The 19,129-nt window shown below is 35.1% G+C and overlaps 1 protein-coding gene across 5 annotated transcripts in view; it reads right to left on the bottom strand.

Annotated features, from left to right (window-relative positions):
• The window catches only part of NCOA3 (nuclear receptor coactivator 3), a 103,666-nt gene that overhangs the window by 65,781 nt on the left and 18,756 nt on the right, over positions 1-19,129 (bottom strand). For 4 of the 5 annotated variants that reach the window (XM_054274409.1, XM_054274407.1, XM_054274405.1 and 1 more), the window contains exons 3-9: positions 12,138-12,213; positions 6,434-6,541; positions 4,373-4,545; positions 2,768-2,868; positions 1,618-1,792; positions 873-1,061; positions 560-661 (exon numbers count right to left, since the gene is read on the bottom strand). In XM_054274409.1, coding sequence (XP_054130384.1) covers positions 560-661; positions 873-1,061; positions 1,618-1,792; positions 2,768-2,868; positions 4,373-4,545; positions 6,434-6,522 — 829 coding nt within the window. In that variant the 5' untranslated portion in view covers positions 6,523-6,541; positions 12,138-12,213. Of the gene's footprint in view, positions 1-559; positions 662-872; positions 1,062-1,617; positions 1,793-2,767; positions 2,869-4,372; positions 4,546-6,433; positions 6,542-11,935; positions 12,111-12,137; positions 12,214-19,129 lie in introns of those variants that run through there. The other variant, XM_054274406.1, reaches the window with a different exon arrangement.

Raw genomic sequence — 19,129 nt, 5'->3', positions numbered from 1 at the left:
GTGTCAGAGCTTTAGAAAACAGTAACTTTTATCTCTGGTTACAGGCACCTAAGGGATGCACACAGACTAAAATTTTAAAAAATAGCAACCAACTACATCAAACAAACATCATAAACAAAAAGTCCCATTTAGATTATATAACTCTTTCAATTTAAACAGCATAAGCCACTTTAAACATTAGCTCATGAATTGTATAAAAATATAAGCATTTTTAAAGGACTTCCAGTCTTTTAGGAAGTCCTAAATGACTTCCAGTTATGACCTAAAATACATCTTCCACGTAAAGGAAAGCAGAATGACAACCACTTGAAATGCCAGCTAAAACACAAGTAATGCTTTTTACCAACCTACCAAACAGCAACATAGAGAAGAAAATGCCTCCCACAGGTTTTATTACATCTCACTACCAACAATGGTATATTGTAAAAAGCAGTTAGGAATTCTCAGTATGAATTCCGTTAGTCACTCCATATACACCATACACACTCCGTTTATTTAAAACAAGAGCACATGGACAAAGAAGACTCCTTCATACCTTCCTCCTGGGTATACTTCCTACCTGAAAGATCATGTCTTGTAATAAAGCTCTCTGGATTTCCTGGAAATACCCTTTCTGCAGTTGTGATACGACGTGCCACACAAATCATACAGGACTGCAAATCTGTATTTAAAAAAAGAATGTTTCTTCTTTCATCATCTCATGTTTTACTGTGTTGAAGAATCTAATGAAATAGCTGAAGCATCGTTTGTTGTTACAATGGAAGTACAGAGAGTAAGGATTAAAGCTGCTGCTATCCTGAAAATGGTATGCTAAACATCAAAGAGCTTTTCAAAGAAATTTCTGTGCATGACAATTCTGCAAAAATTCCTACCTTCCCCCTCTTCCATCATAGCTCTTGGCTGCGATAAAGCGAAGCACTGCATAGTTTCATATCTTTGACGAATATCCTGATAGCCACCTACATCTTCAAAGAGGTCATGAGAGCTTTTCACCATCATTCGACAATTGAATGTATGGCTCTTCTGTCTCGGTGCTTCATTACTCCAAGAAACTCCATTAACTTAAAAGAACATAGTAAGAATTCATACCGGTTTTCAGATACAATCAACTCATAACTGATTGTTCTTAATTTAGATACCCTGTTCCTAGATTACAGATAATAAAGGCTATTTTAAGATGCCTTCTCAATATACCATCAATATAGCTTGGTAAAAAATAGGAATATTGACAACCAAGTAAAAAGCACTCTTCCTTTTGCATGACACTTTAAGTCACTTGATAGAGTGTTGGAAAGTCATTCATATATTTCAAAAACAAGCACTTCCTTCAGCCAGCCTTGTGGTATTAGGGAAGGTATTCCTTCAGTGTCGCTCTTTTAAAGTTATAGGTAAACAAAATTCAAAGGCTAAAGTAAAGTGTGAATTTCCAGCACATTTATTTCTGATGGCATGCTATTGTAAAAACACAGTAGTGTTTATCAAGATTAAGATATTCTTGTAGTAAAACATTCTTTATATAACTAATATGTTTTGAAAGGTTATCCTTTATGGGGTATTTTTGTCTTCTTTGATTGTTTTCAAATAGTCTAGTAAGTGTAGTAGATAAACTTTTACTACCTGAAGATTTAGGTAAGTTTTTAAGAAAATCCTTCCGGTCCTCTTCATGCAAGATACCATACACACTTGTATTAACCAAATCTTCTTGTTTATACTGCAGATACTGTGTGACATTTTCTGATACAAATACTATGTTCCCATCTCGATTTACAACAAAGAGGAAGCCGTCCAATGCCTAAATATTAACATGACAACAAATCATGTAAGACAGATCGACTAATTCTCAACAAATTTAATTTAAAAAGTGCGTGTGATAAATGTCAATTTATAATATATTCACTTATTTTCAAGGATAGACATGAAGTTTTAAATTCTTCTTTGAGGAAAAGTGCATATGGTAGGGAATTATTTATATAATAATAATTAATATGTCCATGTGATATTCCATTCAGCTTTCACATTGATAACCAGCCTTCTTGTTTCATTCTTGATTCATATGAACACTAGATCACGAATTTGTACCGTTAATTCAATGGTTAGCAAATTGAAACAAGAAGTTCAGTAGGAACAAGCAGCGAGTCATGAACATGAAGACATTGCCACTATCAAGTGATGAGATAGGAGGAGCTAGCCAAATACTGTATGTTCTTAACTGAAAGAGAAATTCAATATCTATGTTAAAAAACTAAGATTCAAAAATGCTTTCATGAACTTGTAAATATCAGGTTGGTTTTCCAGGCATAAAGAAAGGCTATCTGCTATGTACCTTTGTTTACTGTTAATCTTGGGTTATTTTACTTGATGGCAACATTCATTTAAAATGCTTCATAATTTAGTAACACAAATGCAGACATACATATAACAAACCTCTCCTTGCAAAAACTCCATTTAATGTCTATCCCCTAGAACAAATAAAGTATTCCTTGTACAAATAAGCACTGCTTCAGTAGTAATTTGCTAATGACTGCTAGAGTAAATAAAGCATAGGAATACTAGAAAAAGTAAAAGGCTATTCTATTTCCTTCTATGGAGAATTTCAGCAAAATTAAGAAAACATGATAGATTTTATTCCTGAACCTCTCAAACATACTTCTGCATGGTGCTTGCATACTATTTTATTACTACAGGATTGCATATTTTATTGTAATATTTTCCCCTGCTGTAAGTATTTGCTTCCATAGCGGTTTACTAGGGCCTAATTTGTACTTGCCTGTAATAAAAGAGGTCCCAATGAATCCTTGTCAATAACTCCTTGACCCGTGGATGATACATCAGCTTTCTGAACATCATCATCATTAGAAATTGCTTTTCCTGAAAGCCAAAAAATACATTTCCATAAAGCAACTTTTCATGTGATAGCCATATTTTAATATTACGAGTCAGATCCTAGGGAGAGTGTGAAATAAACACAAAAAGAAGCACAAATGAGAGAGAAGGGCTCATATACTGTTGGCCGATAAGACCAGAAAATATGTCACGGCCACATTACGCCAAAGTCTTTGCTCACATAAATTGACTTGGCAGTTGAAGCTGACATGATGAACTTGCTTTGTGAACATTTCTTGTTATTTTTCAGATACTGTCTGATGAATACCTGCTTAGTCTTTCAATAGCCATTAAAAACACTCATATATCTCTTATGTTTTTACTTTGATCAGCTCATTATCATTGGTTACAGTCTTCAGATGCCATCACCACTGTTCTTCAAAAAGGCTTTGATTCATGTTAACAGCTGTGTGCCTGTATGTGTATATACGTGTGTGTATGTGTGTGCATGCGTATAAGAAAGTCATATTTAAATAATCAAAATATTCTCAGGTAATTTATCGCAGGGGAAGGTGGAATGGGAATTCATGCCATGCAGCAGAATTACAGAAAAACACTGTGAGCTTTATTTTGTGGTACTTGCTAGCTGGTTAAGCAGACCACAGGAGGAGTACAACATCTCAATTCTCTAATGAAATATTAGAATTCACACAATGACACTACAAAAAAACCTTAAAAACAGAAGCTGATTTTTGAAAATTGTTTTAGCATAAGATGTGGCAATTTACCACAACAGGTAAGATACACACAGCATATTCTGTTTTTCTAATACTTTACTGCCCAAATGACACATATAAACTTGGGAGGCTAGTCATTGGGAGGTGGAGATGGGGTGGAGTGGTGGTTAAAAAAATAAATTACATATACTCCTCACTCTATATTTCAAAACATGGGTTTTCCATATACCTGTTGCTTAAAAAAAAGTATTATATCACTTAGGTTTACCCTAGCTGACAGAGTTTACCAAGATATGATGCATTGCTTCTTTCTCCTTTTTTGAGTTGGCTGTATTCTGAGTCCATTCAATCACACTAAAAAAGCAATTTAAAAAAAATCCATAAAAATCACTATCTCTGATTGGAAGCTTGCCCATAAGAAAAGGATAGGTTTCCTTGAAGTGAAAGGCAATGGCATGTATTCTTCATACCAGTGAGTATTTGGTATAGAGTACAAGCAGATCAAGCAGATGTTAAAATAGCATCTCCTCTTCTTTTAACTTGTCTGTGGTACAAAACTGGTAAGAAAAACTGGTTAAAAAAACCGCAGTTTTAAAATCCTGATTCCCAATAAAGTGATGATAAATACTTGTTTACTTTTAAATAGAAAATTACTTAAGGTGCATTTAAGGTTTGAATGAAGCCAAAGTCCAAAGACCTGCTCAGTTACATGCTATTGTGGAAAACTACTCAATTTCCCAAGTAACTACTGCTACAAAAAAAGAATCACAGTGAAATTAAACTATTAATCCTGACTTAGCAGGGGACTGTACCTTGCTCTTTTATTTGTCGAATCTGTCTCACAGTTTCTTTTAAGATAGCACATTTGTCTGGTTTGACATTGAAATTGTCGATGTCACTCAGATTAGCAGATATCAGCTCAGCCAGCTCTTCAATGTATTTGCTTTCCTGCTCACGTCGACGCTTCTCACCACTGCAGACCAGACTAGGAATGAAGAACATTATTTTGTATACTTATATATCATCCTATACAAAACCTGCGCTCACTCTGTGGATAATAATGTACTTCACTTAACACCCACCCATTAAACCTAGGCAGTAGTTATTCTTCCAGCAAACATGAATCTGAAGGGCAAATGTGTGTGTTTTGTTATGCTGCTGTTTTCTTTGGGGTTTGTGTTTGTGTTTGGTTTACATATTTTTTTAAGAATTTTAAGTACAAATTGACATCAAGAAAACAGAAGAAAGCTATTAATAAAAAGAAATACTTCTGCTTTTACTCTTTTACTCTACTGTCAGATTTAATGAAAAGAGCAGCTGCTTTTGTTATAAAATTGTAGCACTCATGCAGAAAGTATATTTTAATATTAGAAATTACTTTACAGTTGCTTAAAATTTACTAGACAAACAAAACTGAATTTAGCTTCCTATTAACTCCTTTCATTTTGATTGTAGAGAGATGATTACAGAAGGTGATACCTCATAAATTTCTAGGCATCAGGACCTAAATGCCATCTCAACATGCAAGAAGAGCAGAATCCCAGACAACCTAATGTTTCTGGATAAAAAGTCTCTCTCAAATTCTTTTTCCTACCCAGGTTAATGTGCTGAGTAAAGAGATTGTCTACAGCCTAAATCAACAGGGAGAAATGTCATGCACAATATGGCAAGAATAGGAAAAGAAGGACTCAGGGCAGGGGCAAGAATAGACAAAGGTTTCAAGGTAATTCAAAGAGAATAATCATTCTTTGAGAAGAAACCAAGTGAAGGAGTTAGGAAAGTATGCATGGACCATACATATGGAGAAAACAAAAACATGACAAAGCAGGAGCTTGAAAGATAAAGAAAGCTAATGAAGGGTGACAATCTGAAAAAGAACTCTTGCATGAGAGACACTGTAGAAAGGGAAAGAGAAAATGGAATGGAGGACACTCATAAAACGACACTGGGATACAGTGGAAGCATTTAAGGTTTTCATACAGGATCTCTTATAATGACGAAGGCAATTGGCATGAGGCACTGGGGTTGTATATATAAAAGGGACAAATATTAGTACACACAATGCATGACAACAAATGTAATACAAGTTAATACTCTATGGATAAAGAAAAGGGAGGGGAGGGAGGCAGGCAGAAAGGGAGGGAGGGAGGGAGGGAGGAAGGGAGGAAGGAAGGAAGGGAGGGAGGGAGGGAGGGAGGGAGGAAGGAAGGAAGGAAGGAAGGAAGGAAGGAAGGAAGGAAGGAAGGAAGGAAGGAAGGAAGGAAGGAAGGAAGGAAGGAAGGGAAAAGAAACAAAGTCATGGGGAACAGAAAACTGAGGCCCTCAGACAACAGTATCTGAGAGAGTTGGGTGAGGGGCAGGAAGATAGCATAGATGAACTTAAAAGAAACGGAAGTACAAACAAACCAGAAAAAAGCTCAACCTCTTGCAGTATTCTTTGATAAATGTAACCACCTGAAATGAGGCCTGTCAAATCAATTGCCAGATTTAAGATGATGCCTTTAAAATTCCTGTGAAGCAAGAGGTTTTTCTTCTTTTGCCTTGCAATCGCAACTCCAAAAGTGATTTGTTATCTAATGGAAGGTATCCCTGCCCATGACAGAGGAACTGGAACTAGATGATCTTTAAGGTTCATTCCAACATATTCTATGATACATCCACTGTAATAAAATTTCCACGGGAGTCTAATTATAAAGCACAGTGCATCAACTACACCTAATAGTAAAATTACCTATCTTCACAACAGAAGCTGACCTAGAGACTTTTTCAACTAAACAAATTCCTTAGTTAGAACTTACTCTAAATTGCAATGCAAATTTGAAAAGTATTTTTAAAAACTCATTAAAAACCAGTTAAGTTCAATATAAACGTACCTTGCACCTTGTGTATCACAGGGCAATGGCTTGCGCTTCCTTGACTCATTAGTCAAACTATCTAAGGAGTTTTCTCCTAATTCACTCATCTTGACCTTGCATCAGCAGCTAAAAGCAATGACATAATAATTGTGAATAAAATGCTCAAAATACTAATTCAAAATGCAGAGAACTTATCCAGATAAGTAATTTATTTTTATCAGATTTACAAGTGAGTTTTCCTAATGCAAATCCATAAATATTGTGCTACTGAAAAGTAATGTTTGTTTACATTTCTTTAAAATCTACCCTTTATTTAGCCAAAACACAGGTTACTAAAGCTTTCTATCACTCTAAACAAAAGTAAAGGTTAAAAATGCATTTAATTTTTTTCAGAGATATTTAATATTTGCACCACTGGACCACTGTATAGCTCCAATTCATCTAAAAAAAAGAAATTCTCAGTATTTAAACATATATTCTGATAACCTGAAAAGAAAGCAATAAAATATTGTCATACTAAAACACAGTTGCAGAAACAAATAATTTTCATCCTTAGGAGTGTATCAGGGGGCTTACAGGAGTTTCATACTCATCTCTGCATAAAGCCAATAGATTACTATTACCATATTGATAGGTTACTGTAGTTTCCACATCTCTTGCTAAATCTTCTAAAATCCATACAGTTTTCTAAAACTTTGAGGTCAAGGCAAGCAAACACTTCCACTGTCTTTCATTTCTATTGCTTCTGGAGCAAAGACTGGGCCATAACCCAATAAAATATAAGGCAATTTTGTCAAAGTCTAGTTACATTACACAAACCTGGCAGATTAGATATATATGACACTCATCTCCCCTCACTCCCAAGAAAAAAAAGGAGCACAGACACAGATGAGAGAAGAAAGCCATGTGAGGTCCTGTTATGTTAGGATCAACAACACGCTGAGGGAGGAAAAAAATTTAGTGGATCTATGCTATGTATCTAGTTGGAGTATTGTAGAACACAGCTAGAACTATAAAAAGATGTTCAAAATTGGTTTTGGTCTTCTAACCACAATGAGACAAAACAGATCTAGGCAGTTAGAAATTAAGCACTATTTTATCCTTTTTACAGAAATTTCCAAATTAAGTGTAAATTTCATTTACTGCATTCTAGTTCAGACTGCAGTTCTTTACCCTGTACAGCAATGGAAATAAATGGTGTTAAATATTTACTTAATAGAGTTATACTTGTCAGTTAGAGAGAACCTTTTTGCATAACACAACCCAAGCATTAAGAAATCTTTCACAGAAAAAGTTCTTTGTCTCCACAAGCAAAAACTACCATTACGACAATTGTTTAAAGAAACTGGCCTAGGACAACCAAATTCCTAGGAGTCAGTGATAACAAATCACAAGGACAAGGAACTGATAGAACTAAATGAAGTTTATGTTAAGGTATCAGAGGCTGGTGGCCAACTGTCTCAAGAAGCTCTGAAGAACAGAATATGACCGGTCTGTTGAACAGGAAGTTAGTTAAACACAAGTCCGCAGTGCATACTAGCAGCAAAGACAACCAACCCCTCAAAGGGTAGCAAATCAACTAACTGCTTCCACGACATGATATCTATGGGGAAAAAAAAAAAAAAAAAAAAAGAAAAAAAGGGGAAAAAAAAAAGAAGAAGCATGTGTATTACTTTTGAGAAGTGTGTGAGTGCGTGGTAATACTTTAATACTTTTTGTATTACTTGACTGAATTTTTGCTTATTGGCTTCTTGTCAGTGGTGGGGGGGATATCTGCTGTAGTTTTTTCTAAAGCCTAAACTGAAAGGACCAAGACACACAAGAACAGATTTGCATGAAGCAGCATGGAGGTTTTTAATTCTACACATCGAGAATTTAAAAGAACATTCTTTCTACAGCACTACAAAATTTTGAAAGCTAGACAGAATAGAATAAAGGATTGGATTACTCTAGCACGTATAAAAAGGCCCAGAAATAAAATGGCATCTTTTTAAAGTAAAAATTATCTTTGCAGCTAATAAAATATTACAATGCTTAACATAAAATTCTATCATAACCAATCTTCATGCCAATCGATATATATTACAAAAGGAAGGATAACATGTTTTTAAAATGACAACAGAATTAAACCCAATAATCAAACATAATCTTCCATTTGAAATAAACAACTACAAAAGATGCCTAACTCTGTACTATGGGCATGAACTGTACAGATAAGAACTTGGTCTTACACATAAATATTGGTAAAGAAACAGGATGAATAAGACAAACCCAGCAGAGAGATGGAAGAGCAAGTCTGAAGACCTTTATCCATTCGTATATTCCTCCAGGGCAAAAAAATCCCAAATACATCCGTGGTGGCCTACTTTACATAAAGTTCAAGAAAAATACACTGTTGGGCCACTAGATGCCAGTACAGAACTGGACAACTGCGGGGATCATATTTCCTTCAATTAGTGTCATTCAGCTGAATGAAAAACTACTCATTTGAACAAGTAAGCAGCTGGAAAAAAGAGATTCCAAAACCAGTTTATGATCATGCAAAAAGCAGTTGATTATCTGAAGCTGGTACTCAGCATTACATATGACTCAAGGTCTTATGTTTACAGACCTCACAGCTGAAGCTGCATCTTCGGGCATGCTGTAGGTGACACCTGCACACACTTGCAGGATTGCTGCTTCCCTCCCTCCCTCTCCAACTACATTTACAGGCTCAGTACAGTAAGAACAGAAGGTTTAAGAGCTAATGTGGAAAGAGAAAGGAAGAGCTTAAAATGTAAGTCTTAAGGCTAACTCAGGAAGGATGTGGACAAAGCAAGTATGTCTGAACCCAAAAGTAAATTCTGCTTAAGAGAAGGAAGCATTTGAAACACATTAAGCAGTTGAAAATTTGAACTAGGATAGACATTTCACTATAACATAATTTTGAAGGTTACATGTTGTTTTAAATTATTTAAAATAGAAATGTCATTTCTGGTTTAATATCTACTTGTACTGAGAGATAACTCACAACGTAATTGAATAGAAAACCAAAAATTACTACAATTTGTCTCAGAAACATGATAAATATAGGAGCTTGGACAAGGAAGAAAAAATCAGTAATTTGCATAGACTGTTTTCCTACTCTTACACCCAAGTAACTGGTGGTAGTTTGTTCAGGCTTGAAGCTGCAGAGTTGCTGCACATGCATTTTCCCTTTGCTAAGAATATCATTACAAGCTGCGCAGGCAGGTCATGCCTAGAACAATTCTGTAACTGTTTAGCTAAGGAAATTACAGAGGCTGCTTCCCAAAGCAGATGGATTTACAGTACAAATTCTTAACAGTAAAACTAATTTCCCAGGTACAGGAAGTATTTGCAAAAGAAGCAATTTCTTTCATTATTAACTCCTCAGTGAGTTAGTGAAAGAAATCACCACTTTTGAAAGTACCAGGTGTTCTATTTCTTCATGGAAGCTGAACCTGTAATTTCTAATGGGCTAAAAAGTTTTTACAAAAGGAAGGCTATTTTGGGGGTTTGGGGAGTTTTCCTGAAGTTAATTATTTCAAAACACAGCTCTGAAACACAGGTTTCAAAAGCTGAAACTTTTATGCATTTTTACTACTAAAAGAAAAAAAAAAATTAACACAGGCATCTTTGTAAACTTACTTTTTGAGGTAAGAGGCCACAACACTATTTCTTTCCTATGAACCACTAACGATGGCTAAAAAGACTTCTCTGCTAGTGATACCACACAATATTATCTACCTAAATGAAGTATTTTTTAAAGAAAAGAATTAGAGTGAAATTCTGTTATTTGCATGATTAAAATAAATCTAAAAGATAGCTTAATTTGACTGAATAGCTCAGTTACTACATAAAACTGGGCAAATGCAAGAAAATCTATTAAATTTTACATCAGTATAAATTACCCAAAACAAAGTCTTCAAAGCAAGGCACTGTTTAATTCCATTGATTGTAGCAATAATGAACCAGTCCATCATGATGCTCCTAATCCCACCGAGGGTGTGGAACCGAAGGCAGCAATATTTGGAGCAAAAGTTCCAAACTTCCATGATTATTTGCAACATCTTTGCATGTATAATCTTAAATTTTCCTACATTCTTCTCAATTCAAGAAAACCGAAAATAACAAAGATATTCTTGCTCAGCAGTAACTCTGGTGAAAAAAACCACCAGTCCTTATTATTAAGGTGCTCATGCCTACACCCTTTGCAATGTACCATACACTTTTCATATGTCTATTCACTTCTCAGTGAAAAGCATAAATGAGTTGTTAAAAAGGTACTGGGTTTTGCACATGGCAGATAAAATAGTTCCAGTAATTACTAATCCATCTATTGCATATGGTACAGCCTTCCAAACAAAACCATAGATTTTAAAGAAAACATGTGCGGTTTTGAGTAGCAGTGTCCAACCTGCCATGGCTTCAGTATTTTGACAGGGCAAAATCCATTGTCTTCTAAAATTCCACCCTGAAATAACAAGAAAACGATGCACATGCCAACAATACAGTATGTTTGCAATGGGGAAAGTTCCTTAGACCATTTCCTACAGCGCATTCAAGCCAAAAGGATGCTGAAATTACTAAGCACAGTAAGCAGAAAGTTTTCAGTTTGATGCAAGTATTTCTTACCTCATCGTACTCAACTCACTCCCACAGAATTTAGAAAGCTACTACTTAATATCCCTTAGATTGCTTTCTGCTACCTTGTCTTTCAATGCACTCATTTCCTTGTCCAGCTCAAGCATGATTCCCTTGTGCCACCGCTCTCAGTAGCTGGTAGATGAAAGATCTATCCAGCAAACAGGACATGGCAAGTGAGAAGGGTTTGTCCTAGCAGGGGCCCAAAAATACCAAAAATTACATGTTTCAGATTTAGTTTTTCTATCTGTTTCACTGAAACAGTTGACTACCCTGCAAAATGCACAACTATACAATACTAATTTAAAACATATCCTAAATATTTTCTTAAATAATGTTTTTTTTGCATGAAAACATTTTAAATACTTCGTTGATTCTATGAAACCACCAAGTTTTTCCTATATTAAGTATGTATACTTGTGGTATTTTGCATCCTTGGAATCTCTTCTGTCTGAGCTGATTTCTTGTTTGAGAAATTGACTAAGCAGAATTTAGCATTACTCAAAATAAGCCAGTTACAAAGAATTAAACCAAACAAGTTCATTTCAATGAATCATGAGCATGCCCTGGAATTTTACACAATGTTAGAATATTAAATAGAATCCTCTCTCCTAAAAAACAAGATATAAGTCACACATTTTTGCAAGATGCAGATTGCAATATTGAAATTTTGATAATAAATAAAACTACAGGATATTCCATTCTGCAACTCTGTATACTTAGTTCAAATTTGTTATTTCAACATTTTATCTCCCTCAAATACACATTAAAAAGTATCAAAAGTATTGAAACTTCTGATTCAAAATATTCTTGATATTATGCAGAGATTCTTTTGTTCTAAGACTAACCACAGAAACAACTGATGTTTCCACTTACATAGACAGGAATCCACAAGAATATAAGGAGCAATTTCACTTTCTGGCAGTGGTGCAGTAAGGTTTTTGGTTTGGGTTGGGTTTTTTTCTTCTTTCTTCCCTCCCATCCTTTTCTTTTTTTAAGAACATGCTTCTCATATACTAAACTGTAGCTTTAAAAATGTTTAGGTATATATAGTCCAAATATGAGATCAGTCACTTACTAATCCTTAGCAAACATTCAAGCACTGCATATTTTTCAGAGGACCTTCAGCATCAGAATTCATTTTAAGTCACATCCTGTAAAACAAAAGTAATATATGATATGTAACTTCATGTAACTGTCATCTCTGCTATACATCGAACAGTAGACCATTCAACTCTTGTCCCTACACTAAACCCACACGCTCCTCTTCTAAATACAGAGGTATTAGCCAACAGCTTAACATCTCAAATTTTAAAAATATTTTATTTTAACACTGTGGTCTGTTCCACTTTACATGAATTAGTTTTTGTTATTAGGGTGCTTATATCAAAGCACAGCCATGCACTAAGCGCTTGGCATTTGGGGCTGTGCAGTCAGCTTCCCCATTGGATTTCACATCAGTACAACTTTCAACACGTGAGCATACAATTTCCTGTCTAAAGCCTGCTCAACCAAGAGTACTCAAACAAAAACATCATTCAGCATGTTTTGATCTCAATGGGTTCAACATACCGACCTTTGACTAATTTACCCACTCTCAGGATGAGCTACAAAGATAACCAATTCACACCATGTAGAACCTTAGCATCCAACACATCCTGGCTACCAAATCAAAGTTTACATACGGTAGGTTTTTTGATCAAATTTGTAAAAGACATAAAGAAAGATCATTACATTAAAATCCAGATGAGATGGCTAAGTGACAAGTCTTATTGTTACCTGTGGCACAGACAACAACAATATGACAGACACCTAAAGACAAAACACACTACAATGTGTTCAGGTTAAAAATATACCTATATATAATGTGCCAGATACGGTGAACACAATAGTTACTTTTTAAAATAAGACATAAAAAGGGCAGCACTTGCAATCTTCCTTAAATGTTTCAGAGATAATTACTGTGCCTTTTTAAAAAAAGAACCCAAATACAATACACTTTAAATTAGAGTGCGTAAGACCAACATACTTTTAAACCTCTGAGGAAGGAGCAAATGCAGCAGATAAAAATGCCACTGAATCTTTACTACAGCTTTGTGAATCTCTAAGTGAAATGAAACAAACCACTGAAACAGACACTCATGTACACTGAGTAAATAAAGAGGTTTTCATGTAACTAGTTTATACTAAAAAGTCTTTCATTACCTTTTAAGATAAAAAGCACCTATACCTATATTATGAAGCAAACAGGAAAATATATTTGTTGTACTGATACATCACTTATCCAGTGGAGTGCTTATCCAGCACTTCCCCCACCAGTACAGTAACTAATAAAATACTATTCCAAAACACAGGCATTTGATCATTCTCTACCCTTTCTCCCTCTCACATTCCAAAATGGGATTTACTAGGTATAAATGATTCAGAGACTTCACTGAATCAGGACTTTCAGTTAAAAAAAAGTGCCATCTCTAATGCTAGTGAAACGTACCTTGCTGCAACATGTTAAATATTCTTATTTTCATGCACATTCATTTTATATTAAACGTTCTATCTTAGGGAGACTGATTTTTCAGACCTTGCCAGGTTTCATTTACCAACTCTCCTGCAGTGCTTATGTTTAGTAAACACCATGCACTCTTGGGCTATTTCTCAGACATGACAATTAACTTGAACCTTTTTCACTTTGCATTTATTAATACGGCAGGACACTTCAGTTAAGAGACGGTCAGAGGTGGAAGATGCTTGGAGTTCATCTCCTGTTCCTCTGGTAAATAATGCATGCAGATCTATTTTTGGACTGTCATTACTTGTTAATTTGTTTCCTACTCATCCCAGTTTGCGAGTTAGAGCAACAGAAAAAGGACCATGTTAACAGCAAACAAAACACATGACAGAAAAGCAGATCCCCTGTAATATTGAAATTAAAATACATAAAATTAAAAGTATTTATTTAAAATTAGTTATTCCTAATATTCCTAGTTGTTTTAACAGGGCAGGTGAACACACCTGCCTTTAATCTTCAGGATAGCATAAATTCATCTTTAAAACTCAACTGCACACTTACATTTCACACTAAAACCGCACACTCCTTTGGTGATATTTTTATGACAACCATCTTCTGCAATATTTTGCGATAGATTTCCAGTATATACAAATATCAGCAGCTAAATCTTCCATTCATTCAAGTAGAATAATTTTAAAATAACTTGTGACCTAAATTTCATTTTGTATAGCCTATGCCAATTTGCCTGAGAAAAGAATCAAAGGAGGAATGGTCATTAGAGTTTCATGTGAGAAAAGAACCCAGAAAAGTGTACACAGCTGTGACATCTCAATATGAACAGAGACCATAGAGGCCTTATACAGCTATACTGGAGGGTGTGGGGGACGAAGGCTCGCAAGTCTTTTTTGTTTGTAACACGAAGATGTGAATAATTTTGTAAAATGCAGTCAGGAAACCTCATGTGGTATAACTAAATTAGTCTGTTTCTTGCTGGATCTCTCTGCTGATTTCAAATTTTAGATGAATCAGGCAGGAGTCATGAAACAAACTCAGACACAGAAACAGGAAAAGAAAACATGAATAGACTTTCCCTCATTAAACAGACATACACTGCACGAGACATATATTCTAACACTTCTAGCACATTACAATGTGGTATTCATTTCTTCATTACATCACATCACCTGTAGCTCCAGTTCAAACTATTGAAACCAGGTATCTCATCAAACAGTTTTAACAGGAAAATAAAAAGGAAAAGGAAGGCAGCAAATTAATGAGTTACTGCTTGTGCACACAAATCAAAGGAATTGTGAAAGATGGTATAATTGTCATTTGAGGTTAGTTGTGTTTAACAAAACAACATGCAGCTTAGAAGCAGTGTGGAATATTAATCTACACATCTCTAGATGTATGTGAGGACATCACCACACATTCCCTCAAGACAGAAAAGTGATTACACAGGCCCTTTTATGACTGTATCATAATAACAACAGAGAGAGAGAGAGAGAGAGAGATTATGCTGCCTCTCAAGTGAATCCTGGATAATAGCTGTTACACCTACATAGCCTTTGGAACAGAGAACAAAAATATCAAAAAATACCTACATGGCTCTGTGAGAAAGTTAAAGGGGATGCCACAGGGAAAAGGTTAGCATTCAAGAAGTGGAAAGCTTGTTTACATGGGAAGAACTGAAAATGAATTGAAACAGGAAGTACAGGATTAAAAAACGAGAAGACTGCACCTTGCACTGAACTGCAGTGATTATAAAAAAATGCTTAAGTAGCACATCATTAACAAGAAGCCAGCAAGGGAGACAGTGGACAAAGGCATAAACTGGACACTAAGAGAGAATAAAGCTGTAGCTGTGAAAATTTCTTCATGTTGGCCTTTACCTTTGTCAATCCAAAACAACACAGAAAATGCACAGGTTTAAAACCCTGCTGGTTCCTAATGGGAGCAAAGAAATCCCATCTTTAACCTTGAATTTTTAACAAAGCGGTCCAGCAAACTCTGAATTCCAGACTGGCTTCAGACACTAATTTATCTTTCATCTTTGGCAATTTAGATATTAGTTAAAGAAGAAAGAAAATTATTTCCTAATATAAATAAAGAAAAATGAAAATGATTTCTTATGTCATTTGAAGTGTCTTCCAGGTTGAAAGGGTTAGTATGAATACTAGTAAATAAAATAAGTATGACATTTTTATTAAGCATATTAGTAAGGAGGAAAAGATGTATATCTTTCACCATTGATTAGTAGTTAAAATTATGATGATCATAATCACATTCATCCATTCCAGTTTTAAGGCCCCTTCAGTCTTTAGTTACTTGGCAGCCAACATTTGTGATCTGTCCACCTCAACACTGAGTTACTGAAGTAACAGGAAACTCTAAGTCTGAAAGACCAGCAAGCTATGTGGACTGACAGAAAACCTGAAAAACATGAAAATAATAATTTCTTCCAGACATTTTTCTCTTCAAGAGGACTATTAGACAAGAATAATTACATTCCGTGCTTTTAACATTCCAAAACAATCTCATAATTCTTTCTGACATCTAAAGCAAGGAGGACAAGTTTTTTTATTATTCAGCCAATGAAGATGAACTGTTTAACCACAACACCAAAATGGCTCCCAGAAAAATTGGTCATCCTTGGAAAGAAAATGTATCTTCTCTCTGACATGCGTTTTCATTTACCTAAAGAAAAGCTTTAGCATTTATTCCACTAAGGAACTGCATTTTAACTATATTTAATTTTATGATTTCTAGGAAATGTATGCTTCCAAGATTATATTGCATATTTAATATAATCCCATGTACTGAAAGTCTGAAGCCCACTAAAACATTTAATAGTTAAAAAATATTTTTGATCTTTAAACATTACTCTTACATTTTTACATTACAGTGCTAGTTTACAAAATGCTTATATTGTGACTAAATTTGAGAAATGAAAATCATTATGGGTGTATTCTCATCTTAGTAAGAGTATTGATACACCACTGCGCTAACCCTAACTCTAACATCTCTAGAACAAAATGATAAAAGCAACAAGACAGGCTGAACATGTGTACACATGTTAAGCTCTGAAAGCTGCTTAAAAATGCAAGATTGAGTAAAGTTCATGTGAACGTTTGTATAGATGCAGAGCTTTGAAAGCTGCTTGAAAATGTAAGAATGAGTAAAGTTCATGTTAGCCTTGATAAATATCAGCTGTCAGACATTGCCAACCAATATGCACTATGTTTTCCACAAGTTAGAGCCCAGTAAAATGCAATTTTTACTTTACTGGCTGAATATATTGCATTATACAAGGCAACATTTACCCAAGGTCAAAATTTACTGTTTTCAAATTTTAACTTCCAAATAGGATATTTTTACACAAATATCATGACACTGAAATTAATGGAAGCTTTCCTAAAAATCTTTCATCAAGTTACATATAATCCTGTAATATACACTTTCTACTAGAATGGACATAGTCAACTTCAAACCAAGTCAAATGCAACCTGAAAGAAAAAAAAATGTTGTTCTTATATCCACTTTCAATTCTGTATTTTTCTAGGACAGAGAAAACTTATCACTAGAAAAAAAAATTAGATTAACATCACTTATTTTCCAAATTTCTATCACGTCAGAGCTCTGAGGTTTATGAATGTCTGCAGTTGTCTGGTATAGTGCTAGAAATGAAAATGTATTTCAGTAGTAATATCCAAAATGAAAAATACTTGCCCTGTATTTTCACAGCATCATCAACAAAAGACTGCTATAGCATGTGGAGCCAACAAGATAGAAGACATACTGGTTTTGCTAGCATATAATTTTTGCTCTGAATTTATTTATATTTGTCAGAACTGTAATTTGTCTGGACATTCCCTATTTGTACCTTGAGAACAAAAACTGCCTACTTTAAGGGCAAGAGCATTAGTACTGCGACTACATTGGCCCGTGCTTTTCATTTACTTATCTTGAAGAAAACCATGCCTTTCCAGCTGCCATCTGATTGGAGAGAGCAAAAAATGGCCACTGTGCCATGACATAGCATGAGGAATTTTTGATTCCGCAAACTGTAAAGTTGAGTCCTTCTCTTGTCTAAGTCTTCAGCAGACTATTGTAAGCACAACTACACACCACAAACGAACGGATGCAACAGTTATGGACCACTTCAGCCAATTCTTTTTTCTTTTCTTGTATCAGTTCAGTAATACTGTCTCTCTCCTATTTATAGTTCATTTACTGCTGTGATAAATTCTCTGATACGTTATATTGACTATCACAAGCACGGTACACACACACACACACACACACACACACACACACACACTCTCCCTCTCTCAAGAAACATCAAAAGGAAAGTTTAGAGGAATCAGTTTAAAACTGTGCTGGAAACAAAGCACACTCTTCTAAAAAGTCAGCAGAGTAAATATCCTGGTCTGGTACTTCAGCAGAAATCAGTAGGCAAAACTACTGTTTACTGTCCCTACTGCCTGAGAGATCAAAAAACCTGAGCCTGTAACAGAAGTTAGTAACAACCTGATTATCAGGGCACATCAACCCACCCTAGCTCACACACATTTACATAGATAATGCAACCTACAGAGTTATAAATGCATGAAGTCCTTTCAGCTATAGCAGCCAATCCTCATTTTTATCACATTTTTCAACGAAGTGCAGGTGGAACACAACTTGCAGCAGGAGGTCTGCTTCACCAAGATCACACCACTTTTCTCTCAGAACTTTTCTTTCTACAAACTAGTTTGTACATTAAAGGAGAAAAAAAAATGTCTCAGTGATTCCTGAAAAACAAGACTGTGTGTATGGACATGTGTCCTCCAGGGAATTCATATGTCTACAGCTTAAAATTTCTTGTGTCTATTCATGTTGCATCCTGATGATATCACAAGAGAACTCAGAAAAATTATTATATTGGCAGAGGAGGTACAAAAATGAATAGATAATTTTTTTTTAAATGTCTTTCAGGAAGTTGTTGCTATAAACATGCTCTTTAAAAAAGCATTTAAAATCCAGAAACCCAAGACATTACTGCTGCAGAAGACCAAGTGTTCACTCATCACTGAAAAGCTGCAACAAGGATGTGGACAGGACAGTTTTGAGACAAACCTATTGAAGAAGAAGCCAAGAAAAAGCCACTTATTGCATCCCACAATTAAACCATCGCACTGCAGGTAGTAAGTTTCACCACCAACTGAAACAGATATAAAAGCAGAAAAGACACATACAATGGTAATGTTTTAAAACTTAGCAAAAATCTGAGGTCCAACTACTACATGTCTACTCTTTTCCAGCATCATTTATGCCAGCATGACAGTGAGGAGCTGATCTGGGGGAAACTGCCAAGCTCTAATAAACCAGCAGAAGTCTGAAGCACACAATAGTAGCTCTGATGAGTTTTGGAACATATAATAATTTTCCAAACTGAGAAGCTGTGCCCTAGTATCTCCTCTAAATCACCTTTCCATTCTTTTTTTAGAAGAAAGCAGATAGAAAATTGCTTTCTAGATAGAAAGCTGCTTACTCTAGACAGGGAAAAAAATAGATGAAAACAC

Source organism: Melozone crissalis, unplaced genomic scaffold, assembly GCF_028551555.1.
Source record: "Melozone crissalis strain CALT ecotype California unplaced genomic scaffold, PUWL_Pcris_2 ptg000017l_1, whole genome shotgun sequence".
NCBI classification, from domain to species: Eukaryota; Metazoa; Chordata; class Aves; order Passeriformes; family Passerellidae; genus Melozone; species Melozone crissalis.
Note: the sequence above shows the minus strand (reverse complement) of the source record. Positions and strands in the feature narration are given on the sequence as shown.